We start from the raw sequence: 13047 nt of genomic DNA on the forward strand, positions 1-13047 counted from the left end.
CCAAGCTGATAGGCCTTTACCAAGGAGAGGTGTGGGGCTGGTTACATTTAACAGGATCCCCAGGATTCTTACCAGCATTTTCATCTCAGACCCATCAGCCACATACATCCTAAGCCAGTGTATGCTCCATAGTCAAGGGTCCTGGAGCCGGAGGGGAGGGGAGGGTTGGCAGAGAAGGACCCTCAGAAGGATAAGGATGGAGATTGCAAAGCAAGACACCAAAAAGGAGGCAAGAGGGGCAGGCAGGTTCAGGAGCCTTTATTGAGGGTCCTCAGGGGAGGCGCCAGGGCTGTGGAGCTTAGTGCTGGACTCTCCGAATGGACTGCAGCTGCCCGGTGTGGGCCTGCGTGCCGAATTCACTGTAGTTACGGAACTCTCCGCTGTGGCGATCCTGCTCCAGTACATACTGGTAGCCCCGGTAGCCTGGGTACTGGTAGGCCACCCACCTAGGCCAGTGAAGGCACAGGGGTGGTAAGTAGGCTCTGCCCCCACCCCCACCGATGTCCTCCATGGCTGGTCCTCCTTTCTCAGCTCCCAAACCCCAGCTCCAAAACCATGGCTTCGGTTTTCCCTACATGGATCTCTCCCTGCCCTGTCCACTGCTCCAGGTCTTCCTAACACCTTCTTCATCTTGTCTCCTATTCCCACCCTCCATTGCCCCCTCACCCATGTTTTCAATCCCTTCCTCTACCCCACGTTGCCCCCCTGACTCATTCTCCTATTACCTGCCCCATCCCTCCTAGTCTGTCTCCACCATCTCACTTCCCCTTGCCTCTCAGTCTCCCATGACCTCACTCCCCCTGTCCCCTAGCCCCCAATGTCTCTCTTTACTGTGTCTCTTAGCACCCCCATCACTTTTCCCCACCCTCCTCCCTGGTCCCCACTGCCTCCCTGCTCTTCTTCCCTGTTCCAGTCCCAGGACTCACGCTCCAGAGCTGACTTTGAGGGAACCCACATCCTTGCTGGCCCAGCCCATGGAAGGCAGGGATGGGTAGTCATCATTGAGTTCAAACTTGCAGCCCTGGAAGTTTTCCCCCTCAAACAGTGTCACACGGCTGTCGCTGTGGTTCTGAGGCACAAGAAGGTAGGGGTGGACAGGTCAGGCCCTCCAAAGAGGATACATTCTCAGCCCGACTCCCCCAACACTCTGCCCAGCATAAGCTGTAAAGACACAGGGTCCATAAACACACCCAGAGTTCACTCCATCAGCTCCATATCAGTCTGGGAAGCTGGGATGCTCAGAGGTCCCCAGCCTGGTCCCTTCTATGGCTTTGGATTGAGGTGGTGAGACTGAGGGGGTTGTTCCCAGAGACACTTCCAGGTCAGGGATAGAGAGCATCTTTTGACGTGGACATGTTTTGCAGGAGGAAAATCAGAGGTCCTGAGAGAAATCTGGTCCACTAAACAAGACAGTTTCCCTCAGGAAGCATTGACTATCAATCCCCTGCCCAGCACCCTGGGCATAGCTTCTCATAGGGTAGGACCCAGAGAAGGGTGGAGAGCAAAGTCAGAATGTACAGGCCGGGGCATCAGTGTTTGTTGAGTCTGGGCTCCCATTGCCCCAGGGCCTTCCCCCTGCAGGGCTCCTTGGCCTCCTGGGATGGAGAAACTGGGCTGAGGCAGCACCTGCTTTCTGTCCTCCACCACACAGCCCCAGGCCTCACCAGTAGGGTAGACAAATCAGCAGAAATGGGAATTGAGATCCTCCCCTCCAGTGTATTTGATTCATTTCCAACCCTGTCCCCCCAAACATACACACAGAGACTAACCCCTCCTCAGCCTTGATCCCTGATTGAGTTCTATTCTCATGTTAACCTTTGTGACCAGGGTCAAATCACTTTGCCCTCTGAGCCCCATTTCCACACTTATGTATGAGGTTAAGAGCAGTCACCCCACCTCACAGTGCTGTGTGACAACAGAAGCGCTCGCTGACACGTGCGGACGTGTGGACGACTGGGTGTGAGGAACGGGGCCCAAGACTGGCACGGTCTCGGGGCTGTCCGTGGTGCTGATTTCCGATGCCTGGCTTAGGCCCAGGTTCCAAAATTTCTGAGACCTCTCTGGTTCTGGGAAGTAATGCCACTCCCACCCATCTAGGAGTTGTGTTTACACCCCCCCACACAGTGAGTGGATGGTCTTTCCAGGTGCCGTGGTGGGGCCAGGGCCTGGAGCTAGGAGCTGGGATGCAGAGGAGGAGGGGGAGGGCTGTGCTCACCGCGCAGAGCACTGGCCGGAAGGACAGCAGCTGGTCGCTGTGGTGGCCGCCACTGCCGCTCCAGGCACTCCAGCGAGGATAGTCACCCTTCTCCAGAATGAACTGCTGTCCCTGGAAGTCGGGGTACTCGAAGGCCACCCAACTGGGGAAAGATAATGGAAGCTTCGAGGCATCTGCCCCAGCCTCATTCATTCCTCCCCCTCCCCCTTGCTTGCTACAAAACCGATCTTTGTCTCCACCCAAGGCCTTTCCCCTAACACACCCATCACAAGGCAACCCAGCCCCTCTAGAGGCTAAAGACCCTAAGCCGGCTGCTATCTGGGGTTTGAGGGGTCCAGGCTTCCAGCTCAGGGCCCCCAGGCTGGAAGGAATTTTCCAGTCTACGAAGATCACCCGACCAAGCACTCCTACCGCAAGGATTTTGGCCCCTGCAAAGGTAGGTGTAGGAACCCCCCTAACCTGCGGTAGCAACCTGTGATAGCAACAAACTGCAATAGCTCAGGGGCCTCAGCTTTCTTGAGGGTCCCAGTCTCTAGGAGACCAGGGTGGGGCGAGCGGAAGGGATTTGGCTTCTTTTGCTAAACGAAGCTTAGAGCCATCTAATTTTGGAAGGGACAGAATTACACTGGGAACCCCTTCAGGGTTCAGGCTGGCCCCACGGAGTCCCGCAAAGGGTCGCTTCTCGCCTTTATCCCTTTGGCTCACACGAGGATACAGTCTTTCTCATGATTTGTTTTGGGGCAGGTGGGGAGTTTTGAGGAAGCCTAGGTATGTTCCATGTTGCTGGGTCTCTCTCAGGCAGGGCTTACATACAGTCTGGGGAATGGAGGACTGGGAGCCGAGGACCCAGTCTCGGAGCTTGCGCCAGGGGAGCCTGGCGCCCCCCAACCCAGCCCAACCGCGCCGGGGCCTCACTCACGCGCCATTTTCCACTTTGACCGAGCGCACCCGGCGCAGGCCTACGCGCTCGCCGATGTTGGCGCAGTCACTCAGCAGCCGGCAGCGGCGGCCCTGGAAGTCCTCCTCATCCCAAAGCGTGAGGCTGGCGGGCGCTGGGCCCTGCGCGGGGGCGCTGCTCATGCCGCTGCAGACAGGGACGGGACCAAGCGCTCAGCGTCTCGAGAGCCCACTCCCCGCCCAGGCCCGCCCAACCCCGATGGGAGGTGAAAGACCGCGGGCTGGACCCTGGCTGCTAGCGGCTTTTCCCCGTCTCGCCCTCCCCCGCCCGAAGAGACTCCGCCCCAGCACCGAGTATTCACCGGGTGGGTGAGCGCGGTACTGACGGAAGCGGAGAGGCTGCGCGCGAGCTGGGCGTGCGGGGCTTTATACGAGGCCTCGCCCGCTCTCCGCACCCTCTCCCGCTGGGGTGGGGGGAGCTGAGTCAGCGGGCAAGCTGCGGTCAGCTCTGGTGTCCCCGGGGGAGCCGCGGCCTTTCCCGCAACCGCTGACCTGGCCCCAGCCCTCGGGGATTACAATAGAAAGTGCTGAGACACATGTCCGGCGCTCGCCACAGCCGAGGCTGACTCCGCTTTTTCTTTTTGGGGGGCCTGAGCCAGGCCGAGACCTTCAGGGATAGAGGTACCAGGCCACCCGGTGGCCACCCCGCTAAAACCGCGCTTTCCTGGCTCGAGATGCGGAAGTTCTTCCCAGCGTCTAAACTTTTCTTTAGAGGTCGAGGCCTCTCTTTGGGGCGACGCTAGGGAGGAAGTAGACAAGGTTCCCCATAAGAGACTTTCCTCACGACCCTCAGCCCTCTTTTCCCTGGAGGGTGGGCCATCGCGGCCCGTTTCTTCCCAAGATCGAGTCCCCAGACCCGGCGCTGAGCTCCCGAAGTTTTCTTGCGCAGAGGTGCTGAGAAGAGGCGATGACCAGGACTCGCCGCAAGGCGGCGCTGAGTGCAGGAAACGTAAACCTCCCAAGGGAAGGCACGGATTTGCAAAGCGTTTAGGGAGTGGCTCGCTACCGCAAGTGGGAAGAACATCTCAACTTCAGCGCAGCCGGAACCGTGGCGCTCCCAGCCACCAGACAGAGCTCCCAGTTTTGGGGCCTCCGGCCACGACGTCAGCCTGAGATCTAGCAGCTGATTATTGAGCGCCTAGTTCGGGCCAGACCCTCTACTCAGAGCTTTTACGTGCGTCATCTCAGCTAATTGTAGCACCGACCAGTTGAGGCAGGCGGTGTTATTGCCTTGCATTTCACAGATGATCCTGAGGCCCAGAAGGGTACCGGAACGCAGTCCGGGAGGTGTCACAGCTGAGAAGCGGCCCAGCTGAGGTGTGAACCTGGGTTTCTGTTTTGACTGTAGGTCTTAGGCTCTTACCCCCAATCCCACTGCCTTGTACGGTGGGGGGAGGGGGGAAGGTAGGGTGTGGGGAGGGAGAAATTTAGGGGGAAAGGCTTGGGGGCCCAGGGAAGTTCTAGGGAGGAAATTTCTTCACAACTTGCAATAGAATTTCCTAACCATCATGGCTGTCAAGGAGACACAAAGGCTTCTGGCAAAATTGTGAGTGTTCCTTAATGGAGGGGGTATTCCAGCAGAAGCGGAGGGGTGAGTAAGAAGGAAACTAATATTTTGTTGTACCCATGAACCAAGTGCTTCTCTTATAGACTCAACCGTCCGAAGTGGTAGGTTTCGGTGAACAGATGTGGAAATTGAGGCTTGGGAGGTACAGGGCCTTTTCCAAACCCACGTGGCTAGCTAGTGTCAGAGCAAGATTAGAATTTAGACCTTTTGACTCCAAAGCCAGTGCTCTTGCCACCCAACCTCCTGTGACTAAAAGGGCTCACAGGCCAGATGCAGCTGCCCCAAATCCGGAAGTCTAGTTATGCTGGCTTCTATGCTTTCTCCCAACTGCCAAGCTCACTCCAGCCTCAGAGCCTTTGCATTTGTTGCTCCTGTTACCTGGAGCGTCTTAGTCACAAGATCTTGGCATGCTGGCTCCTCTTTTACCACCTGGGTGATGCTGTTCCTGGCATTTACTGTCCATCACATCACCCTATTTTCTTTATAGCATTTATTACTCTGTAAAGTTGTCTTTTTCATCTTTTGTGTATGGCTGTACTGAGTGTTTCCTTTTGTACTAGACTGTAAGCCCCATTTAAAGGGGCAGGGGCTGTGTCAGTCTCGTTTTCAGTTGTTATCCTCCAACCTAGCACAGTACTGGACACATAGTAGGTGCTCAATAAAACTTCTCGAATAAATGAGTGAACAGGGTGGTCAGGTTGGGCCAGATGTCCATGGGGGAAGGGGTGTAGAGGAAATTCTCCAGTGAGAGTGGGGGGTGACGGTTTGCCCATCCCACCGACCTCCCCACCCCTGAACAGGCACTGGGGGAAATTGGAGTCTCCCTTGAGTCTCTCTTTTCACTGGTGAGTAATTGCTGTCAAGGATCACAACGTGTGTGAAGGTGAATGCCAAAAGTACAAGGCCCTATAACATAGAGAGTAAAGCCCAGTTTGGAGGTTTTAAGTCAGAGCAGGGACAGCCACAACCAGGTTTGACTGCTGATGTGGTCAGAAGCATGCGCAGTCCCCTGACTCCCTATGCTAGAGGGGGTTTGGACAAATAAGGTATAATTTTCCCCAAACCCAAAAAGGGGAAATTCAAGCTATCGAGGGAGGCAAGAAACAGTCCTGGGCTGTTCGTGACCCGGCAGTTTGTCTCGGTTTCACAAGTTAGGGCTATCGCAGCGGTGAGAAGTGAGGGACCGAATCTCTTCCCTTCCTTCTCCCTCCCCCATCTCTATCCAGCAATTCTGGATACGGCCACCAGGGGGGGCGCGCGGGCCGCTCTGGGTAGCACGCCGGAGAGGTGGGGACGGGGGGCGGGGAAAGGAAGGGGGAGTCGATCTGAGGCTGAGGTCGGGAGGGGCGCCGGTGGCGAGTGCGTCAGGCTGTGCGTCTGCGCTGGTCAGTGACGCGGGCGCCGAGTCTAGTCCCGAGGGTGCGGGGGTGGCCGTCAGAGGGTGGACGCTGTGTTTTCGGGAGCTGGGGCTGGGAGGGCAGTTTCAGTGTTGGTGGGACCACCGTATTCCACAGGAGGAGTGTGTGTGTGTGTGAGTGTGTGTGTGTGTGTGTGTGTGTGTGTGTGTGTGAATTAGAACAGCCATCGCTCCTCTCCTAGTCCTATATTCTGATCTTGGCTCTGCACTAAGTAGCTGTGTGGCACTAGCTAGCTTCTCCCCTCCTCTGACTCAGTTCCCTCATGGGGAAAATGGTGTGTAGGTCCCACTGCCAGCACAGGATAGTCCATGGCTTTCAGTTCTACCTGTCTTCACCAGCTCTCTCAGAAATGGGCACACCCACCGACACTGCCAATAGCCAGTTGCCCAGATCTCTAGACTCTCTCAGGCTCCCCACATCCCTCCAGACCCCTCCCTGGCTCTGGGCCTCATAATCACCAAGAAAGGGAAGAATGAGCCACTGAGGGGAAGGGGCTGTCAGGCAGCCCTTACTGGTGTGCTAGAATGGGGCTCTGGGATCCCTGCCCCTTTTCTGTACTATGGATCCCCTTCTGGCCTCCTTTCTCTACCAGGCTGGTCCACCTCCAGCCCCCCTTCCATCCCCCAGCAGCTGGTCCTGTTTGTTTTCCCAGATCAGTTGTGCTCAGAGCTTCCTGAAGGATGGATGCACAGGTGGCTTTGTTTGCCCGCTCAGCACCCTCACCCCTACCTCCTCCACATCCACAGCCTCAGCCTCTGGGCATGGGGAAGGGGGAGGAGTTAGACAAAAAAACAAGTGTCCCCAGGTCTACACATCCAAGAGACCTCACTCAAGATCTTGTAGGGAATCTCATTACCCGAAGAGAACTCCCCACCCCCACCCTGTCCAGTCCTTCATCTCATATAGGGACCTTTGGTCCCACTTAAGAATCCTCAGGACCCACCCCCCATGATTCTGCCAAAGCACCCATCCCATAAGGCACACTAAGATCCCACAGAGAAGCCCTCAGACTCAGTCCTGTGTTCTCAGTGAGACCCTGTATCCCACTCAGATCTCCATCCCATATGGGGAAATGTAGATCTGACAAAGAAACCCTTAAACCCAATCCTGGACTCTCATCCAGGTCTCCATCCCAGGTAGAATCCCCAGAGAAGTGACGTCTCCCTCATATAGGACCCAATCCCTCGAACAGCCCGACTTCACGGTACTGATGGACAGCTTAGAGGGTCCCGGTGGCCAAAGTCCTCTCCTCAAGTCGGCCTGCTCCCACCCCTTTCCCTCATTTCACTGGGAAATCAGCCAGGGCTTTGGTGACTGAAGATGCAAATTTTGTGAATGTGGTGCCTTCCCCCACCCTGTACCATCACCAGCCCCTCCTTTGCAGCCCTGCTCCTCCACTCCCCACCCCCACCCCAGCTCGGGAGCCAGGAACAGCAGTGAGCACCTTCCCTGGGGCTGTGAGGTCTGGTCTCCTGGGAGACAGAGATAACGCGGGTGAGAGACTAGCTCAGCTCAGGCTGGGTCCGACAGCTGGGCCTGAAAGAGGTGGGTCCTGATGGGGTGAGAGCCCCACCCACACAGACTCATTGTCCTGTCCCTCTATCAACAGAGCCCCTCTTCTCTGCCCCTCAGTGGGGATGGAGAGCTGGCCCCCATCCAGGGAGATGGGAGGCAGCTTTCACCACCACCCACTCACCCAGGCACAAAGCCACAGGGCTTGCACAGGGCGGCAGGGAGAGGGCACACACATGCACACGTTCACATGGACGGAACCCACATGCATCACATGTGAACAGTCTCCTTCTAAGATTCAGTAGACACCTCAATGGTCAAACTCATTTATGGGCAGACATTTGTTCACTCACTTATTCCTTAAATATTTAATAAAATGTACTATGTGCCAGGCACTGTGGTGGGTGCCTTGTGTACTTTCATATGCACACAGCCCACTCCACGGTTGCCTAGAGAAGATCATCTCAGTCACCCACTCAAGATCATACAGACACTGAAGGGTTAAGAGTGTGGGCTCTGGAGTCACACTGCTGCCTGGGTTAAAATCCAAGCTCCACTGCTTATAAGTTGGATGAACTTGTACTCTACTACTCAGATTTTCCCCCTGAAAAATGGGAATTATAGTCTTTAAAACTGTTGTAAAGATTTAAATGCATGTAAAACCCAGAACTAGCCTGCAGTAGGCATCAAATAAATGTTTGCTGTTACTGTTGTGGTTATAACTGGCTTTGCTGCCTTGTTCTTCCTATCCCCCTGGGGCTGGGCTGGGTTGTAGGGAGGAGTCGGGTAGCAGGCATAGCGGCATCCCCTGTCCTGAGAAGCCAGCATAGCATTCAGGATGGGGAGCCTTCCTGCTTCACTCCATTAGAGCCGCTCTACTGATGAGCTCAGTTGGGGAGGGTCGGGGGGGTATCCCAATTTCCTTTGTTTTTGTTCAAATCTCTGCTGTCTGGGTGGAACCGGAGACCTGACTTCTGGTCCCAGTGCTTTTCCTGGGTCCATATGTGGCCTTGGGCAGGTCATTCCCCATCTTGGGGCCACAGTTTTGTACCTGAAAACTAAGCTAACTGCTGATCCTGGAAGGGCCTCCCAGCCCTGACTCCTGTGATCCTGTGATGCCTCAGGAAGGCTCCCTTCCCTCCCCACCGAGCCTCTGCCTGCACCCCCACTCCCCACTCCCCACTTTTCTCACACACACCTGGCCTAGCCCGAATGAGGGGGTGAGTTGCCACTGTCGTCATGGGGACTAATCTCCGAGAAGGTCAGTGAGGCTCTGCTTCTGCCTTGGCTGGATTGGGGATTAGCGCCTGTGTGCAAGCCCTCCCGCCCCCTGGTGCCTCCACTCCCAGGTCTCCACACTCTTACATAGACCCTGGGCAGCCTCCACACCCAGAAGTTCCACGGCTGGGCCAGAATCAGCAGGTGGGTAGTGGGGCCAGGGCAGCTGCCACAGCTGTCTGTCCAGCTGTGGCCAAGAGAGAAAGCGGGAGAGATGGAGTCAGATCCATGCCCCTCACTACTCACGTGGCCTGAGCTTTGTCCCTCTTCACCTTCTGCCCTTTAATGGGGAGAGATGGGTCTCCCAAGTTAGGGGTATCACCTCTACTTCCAGCCCTGGCTCACGTTTGCAGGTCACATAGAAGCCACCTCTTTCTCCTTTGTTGTGGGTAATTTCCCCATCCCGATGTGGGGTGGGATGGAGGCTGTTTTCACATAGCCTCCCCCTTCCCCCGCCCACACTGTCTCTTCCATCCCTGGTTACCCTGACCTCTGACCCAACGTCTTCAAATCCCATCTCTCTGGAGTGTACATCCCTTGTTATCTCACATTGCCTCTGTGTATCTCTGGTCTCTCTCTAGCTCTCACTTTCACAATCTGGGGTTGGGGGGGGGCAGTGTCTGCAGCCTGTCTGGACCCTGAAATCTTCCACACCCTCTGGGCTGCACCCTCTGTCTGTCCCTCTGTGCTTCTGCTTGGATTCTCCACCCTCTTGCTCATCCTTTTCCCCTCTCCGTTTCTCATGGGCAGTTTCCTGGTCCCCCTATGGCCAGCCACACTCCAACTGCTCTTTCCCTTTTTCCGCTTCCTCCATTACCTGTCCCCTCCCCCGCTCAGGGTGCTGACAGGGATGACAGGAAGCAGGCTCCGGCTTTGAGCAGGAAGGGGGAGGGGGTGGGGGCCGCCTCGAACACCAGCTGCTGAACACCCCCCTCCCCAAGCCCTGCACCTGCAGGGCTGCCTGGCGCCTGGAGACTCCGCCCCTGGCCAGGCAGGGGAGGATGGACCTGGAGGAGAGGCCAGATCCCCGGCCAGGTCCAGGAAATGCGGGTCTAAGGGATGGGGGGGTGGAGGTCTGGGGAAATTGCCGCCCCCGCCAGCAGGGGAAGAGGCAGTGGCTCTCTGTCACAAGGGCAGACCCCAGCCCACTGGTGGCCTCATTCTCCTCACCCCCGCCCCCAGGACTGCTGTGTGTGTGTGTGTGTGCACGCGCGCGCGCACGTGCGTGTGTGTTGGGGGGTGATCATTCCAAGGGGCGACCTTTTTGTTGTGCAGCCCCAGAATCTGGAATCCTAGCCAGAGGGGGAGTGCTCTAGCCACCTTCCATGACTGGGGGAGGGGAGAGGAAGCCCTCAAAGACACAGGGAAGATGTGCCAGCACCAGGGCCAGGCAAATCAATCAGTGCCAGGCTGGGCCCAGGACAGAAGCCTGGTCAGGGAGGCCAGGATAGGGGCTGCGCACACCCAGCCTGGGGCCCATGGACTTCCCCTCACCCTCATGCCCCAGGCTGCTGCACGTAGATCCAGCCTGCAGTCCGCCCTCTCCCCAGACCTGCCTGGGATCTGTCAGAGCCATCTCATCCCCTCCCCCTCCCTTTCTCTGTGCCAAGGACTCAGCAGATCCTGTGGAGCCTGCGGGTAGTTGGGTGAGGGGTGGTAGTGAAGTGGGGGGAAAGTGGAGGGGGAAAGCCAGCACCCCCAGGAACATCCAAATTGGAGTCAGAAGGGAACAGTGACTCCTGACCCTCATTCCCATCTCCCTGGGGACTGCCTCGGCCTGGGTGTGTGGGGTACAGTCCCTCCCCATAATGCTTCCTCACCCTTAGGGGAAACTGGGCTCCTTACTGCTGTCCAAGGAGCCTTCCTTCCACCCCTGACCTACAACTGGCCCTTCCCTCTGGGGCTGGCTCAGCATCACCATCAGTTTTGGGAGGTGGAATGGAGTACACCTGGAATCACAGGGCAGAGACTCAACTGGGAGCTCAGACTGACCCCAGGCCTCAGTTCTAGGCTCTCCAAGCAGGAGGCCAGGGGTCTAGGGCAATCTTCATCCTCCTCCCCCATGTCAGATCTTAACACTTTGAGTCACTGAAAAGGGGGGTGGTCTGTTCTAGGTTTGGGTTGTGGCTAATGACCCATGGACTCCCACCTAATCTGAGGGCCACTCAGACCTACCCCACCTCCAGCTGACTGAAACAAGAGGCCCTGGGATTATGAAGTTTGGGAAAGGCAGTGAGCTACAGTGCCTGGGAACCCCATCAGGCAAGGGCTACCAGACCCCGTGTTTGTCCTTTTCGATCAGTCTGTCTGTCTTGAACATGGGAAGACTGAAAGATGGGTCAAGGAGATGGCAGGGAGTGAACCCTCAGGATGTCAGCCAAAGATATGTGGAGGAGCTGGACTTGATCCATTGTGATTCTAGCTCCCCCCACCCAGATTTTCCACACCTCATAGCTGTTGTTCCAACCCCTTGAGAGCCTCAAACTTCCCAAGTCAGGGGCCTCAAAAGTATTGCTAAAAGCCCAGAAACTAACTAGGATATGGGGACTGGTGGGCCCCATGCGGGAGGCCAGACCAACCCGCCTCATTGCGCAAATGGGGGATGGGGGTTGGAGGAAAGCCCGAGGAGAGACCATGAAATGACTTGCCCAAGGCCACAGAAGTCGCTGGGACAGAGTCGGACTAGAAGCCGGGTTTTCACCTCCGCAAGGGCTCCCGACCAGGCCCACAGCCCCCCATGCCACCCGGTGGAGCCTGCTCGGCCGGCCCGTATTATCCGGAATCGAGCCGGGCAGCCCAGAAGTTGCGGGCAGGACCAGGCAGGGCGGGCGGGGCCGGATGGGAGCCGGATCTCCCCGAGGAGCGGCGCACAGCCTCTCCGACCCTTATGGCGGCGGCGGCGGCGACAGGTGCTTGCGTGGCGATCGGGCCGGGCCCCCGGGCGGGTGCTGAGAGGCCGCCCCTGCCTCACGCGAGCCGAACGAACAAAACGCTCAGGTCCGGTTTGTGCGAGGGGCTCGTCGCGGGGCGGGAGCGGAGGGCCCGGGGCCAGGCTGTGGCCCTCGGTGTTCTCCTGGTCCTGGTCTTCGGCGAGCGCAGTGCGGCACAGCACTCCGCTAGCTGCCGCCCTCACCTGCGCGCGTCTGCGGCTGACACGTCGGCGGCCGCAGTGGCCACTACAGGTGCGCACCTGGCCCGCCCCTCCCTTCCTGGCCACCCTCCACCCGGCCGGGCCCTGCCTGGCTTGGTCCCCAGCGCACGCCCCGGAGCTTGTGCCGGAGCCCCGGCTCAGCGCGCTTTATACGGCCTACTCAGTCCCCGCCCCTAGACACACACACACACACACACACACACACACACACACTCACACCTGTCCGGGCGCCCGTTTGCTCGGGGCAAATATTGACTCAGAGGAGGCGGAGCGCCCCTCTCCCCGCCCCCGCCTAGGCTTTGGGGCCGGAGCTCCTCCGAGGCCTTGGCGGTGGCGGTGGAGGGGGGGTGTCGGGGACCTGGGCGCCTCTGGAACAACACCAGATGTCACTTTTCCACCCACCTGCCTCGGGGAGAGGGTGGGAGGAGCCGAGGACAGAGGCTGCCAGGCGGAGGTTAGGGGGAACTGGAGGTGGGTATCCTAGGGAAAGTGGGACATCCCCTGGTCTGGGGATTCAGATTCACGATGGGAGTCGTTTAGTAGGGTCTGTGGCCCGCTGTCTAGCGATGATCTCCACCCGCACCCCAGCGTCTAGTTCTTGGCCCTCCGCGAAGTGCCTCGATTTCCCTTCCTTCCCAACCTCAGCAGAGTCCCGGGAGCCCGGCAGATGCTGAGAAAAAGCTAGAGGTGGAAGGGCCGAGCCTCAGAGCAAGCGCGGCGGGGAAAGGGTAGGGGTGGCGACCTTGCTCCGCGGCCACCTGCTGCGCAGACCAGGCCTGGCGCTCGGCTCCTGTCCACCCGGCTCTGCTGGGGCAAAGGCCAGCCAGGCCCCGCCCGAAGCGCCCTCCACTGGCCAGACCAGGTCCAGCGCCTGGCAGCGAGCAGCGAGAACTCTTGCCCAGCTGCCGAGTGGAGTGGAGAGGCGCAACCTCCCAGCCCCTAAGTCTCC

The 13047-nt window shown here is 58.1% G+C and overlaps 1 protein-coding gene across 1 annotated transcript; it reads right to left on the minus strand.

Annotated features, from left to right (window-relative positions):
• Nucleotides 1–298: 298 nt before the first annotated feature.
• CRYBA2 (crystallin beta A2) lies at nucleotides 299–3295 on the minus strand. The gene is made up of 4 exons (XM_061205085.1): nucleotides 3135–3295; nucleotides 2216–2357; nucleotides 927–1069; nucleotides 299–446 (listed from the first exon to the last, which is right to left on the minus strand). The coding sequence occupies exons 1-4, from the start codon at nucleotides 3293–3295 to the stop codon at nucleotides 299–301; spliced, it is 594 nt and encodes a 197-aa protein (XP_061061068.1).
• Nucleotides 3296–13047: the final 9752 nt, after the last annotated feature.

Source organism: Eubalaena glacialis, chromosome 1 (assembly GCF_028564815.1).
Source record: "Eubalaena glacialis isolate mEubGla1 chromosome 1, mEubGla1.1.hap2.+ XY, whole genome shotgun sequence".
NCBI lineage: Eukaryota > Metazoa > Chordata > Mammalia > Artiodactyla > Balaenidae > Eubalaena > Eubalaena glacialis.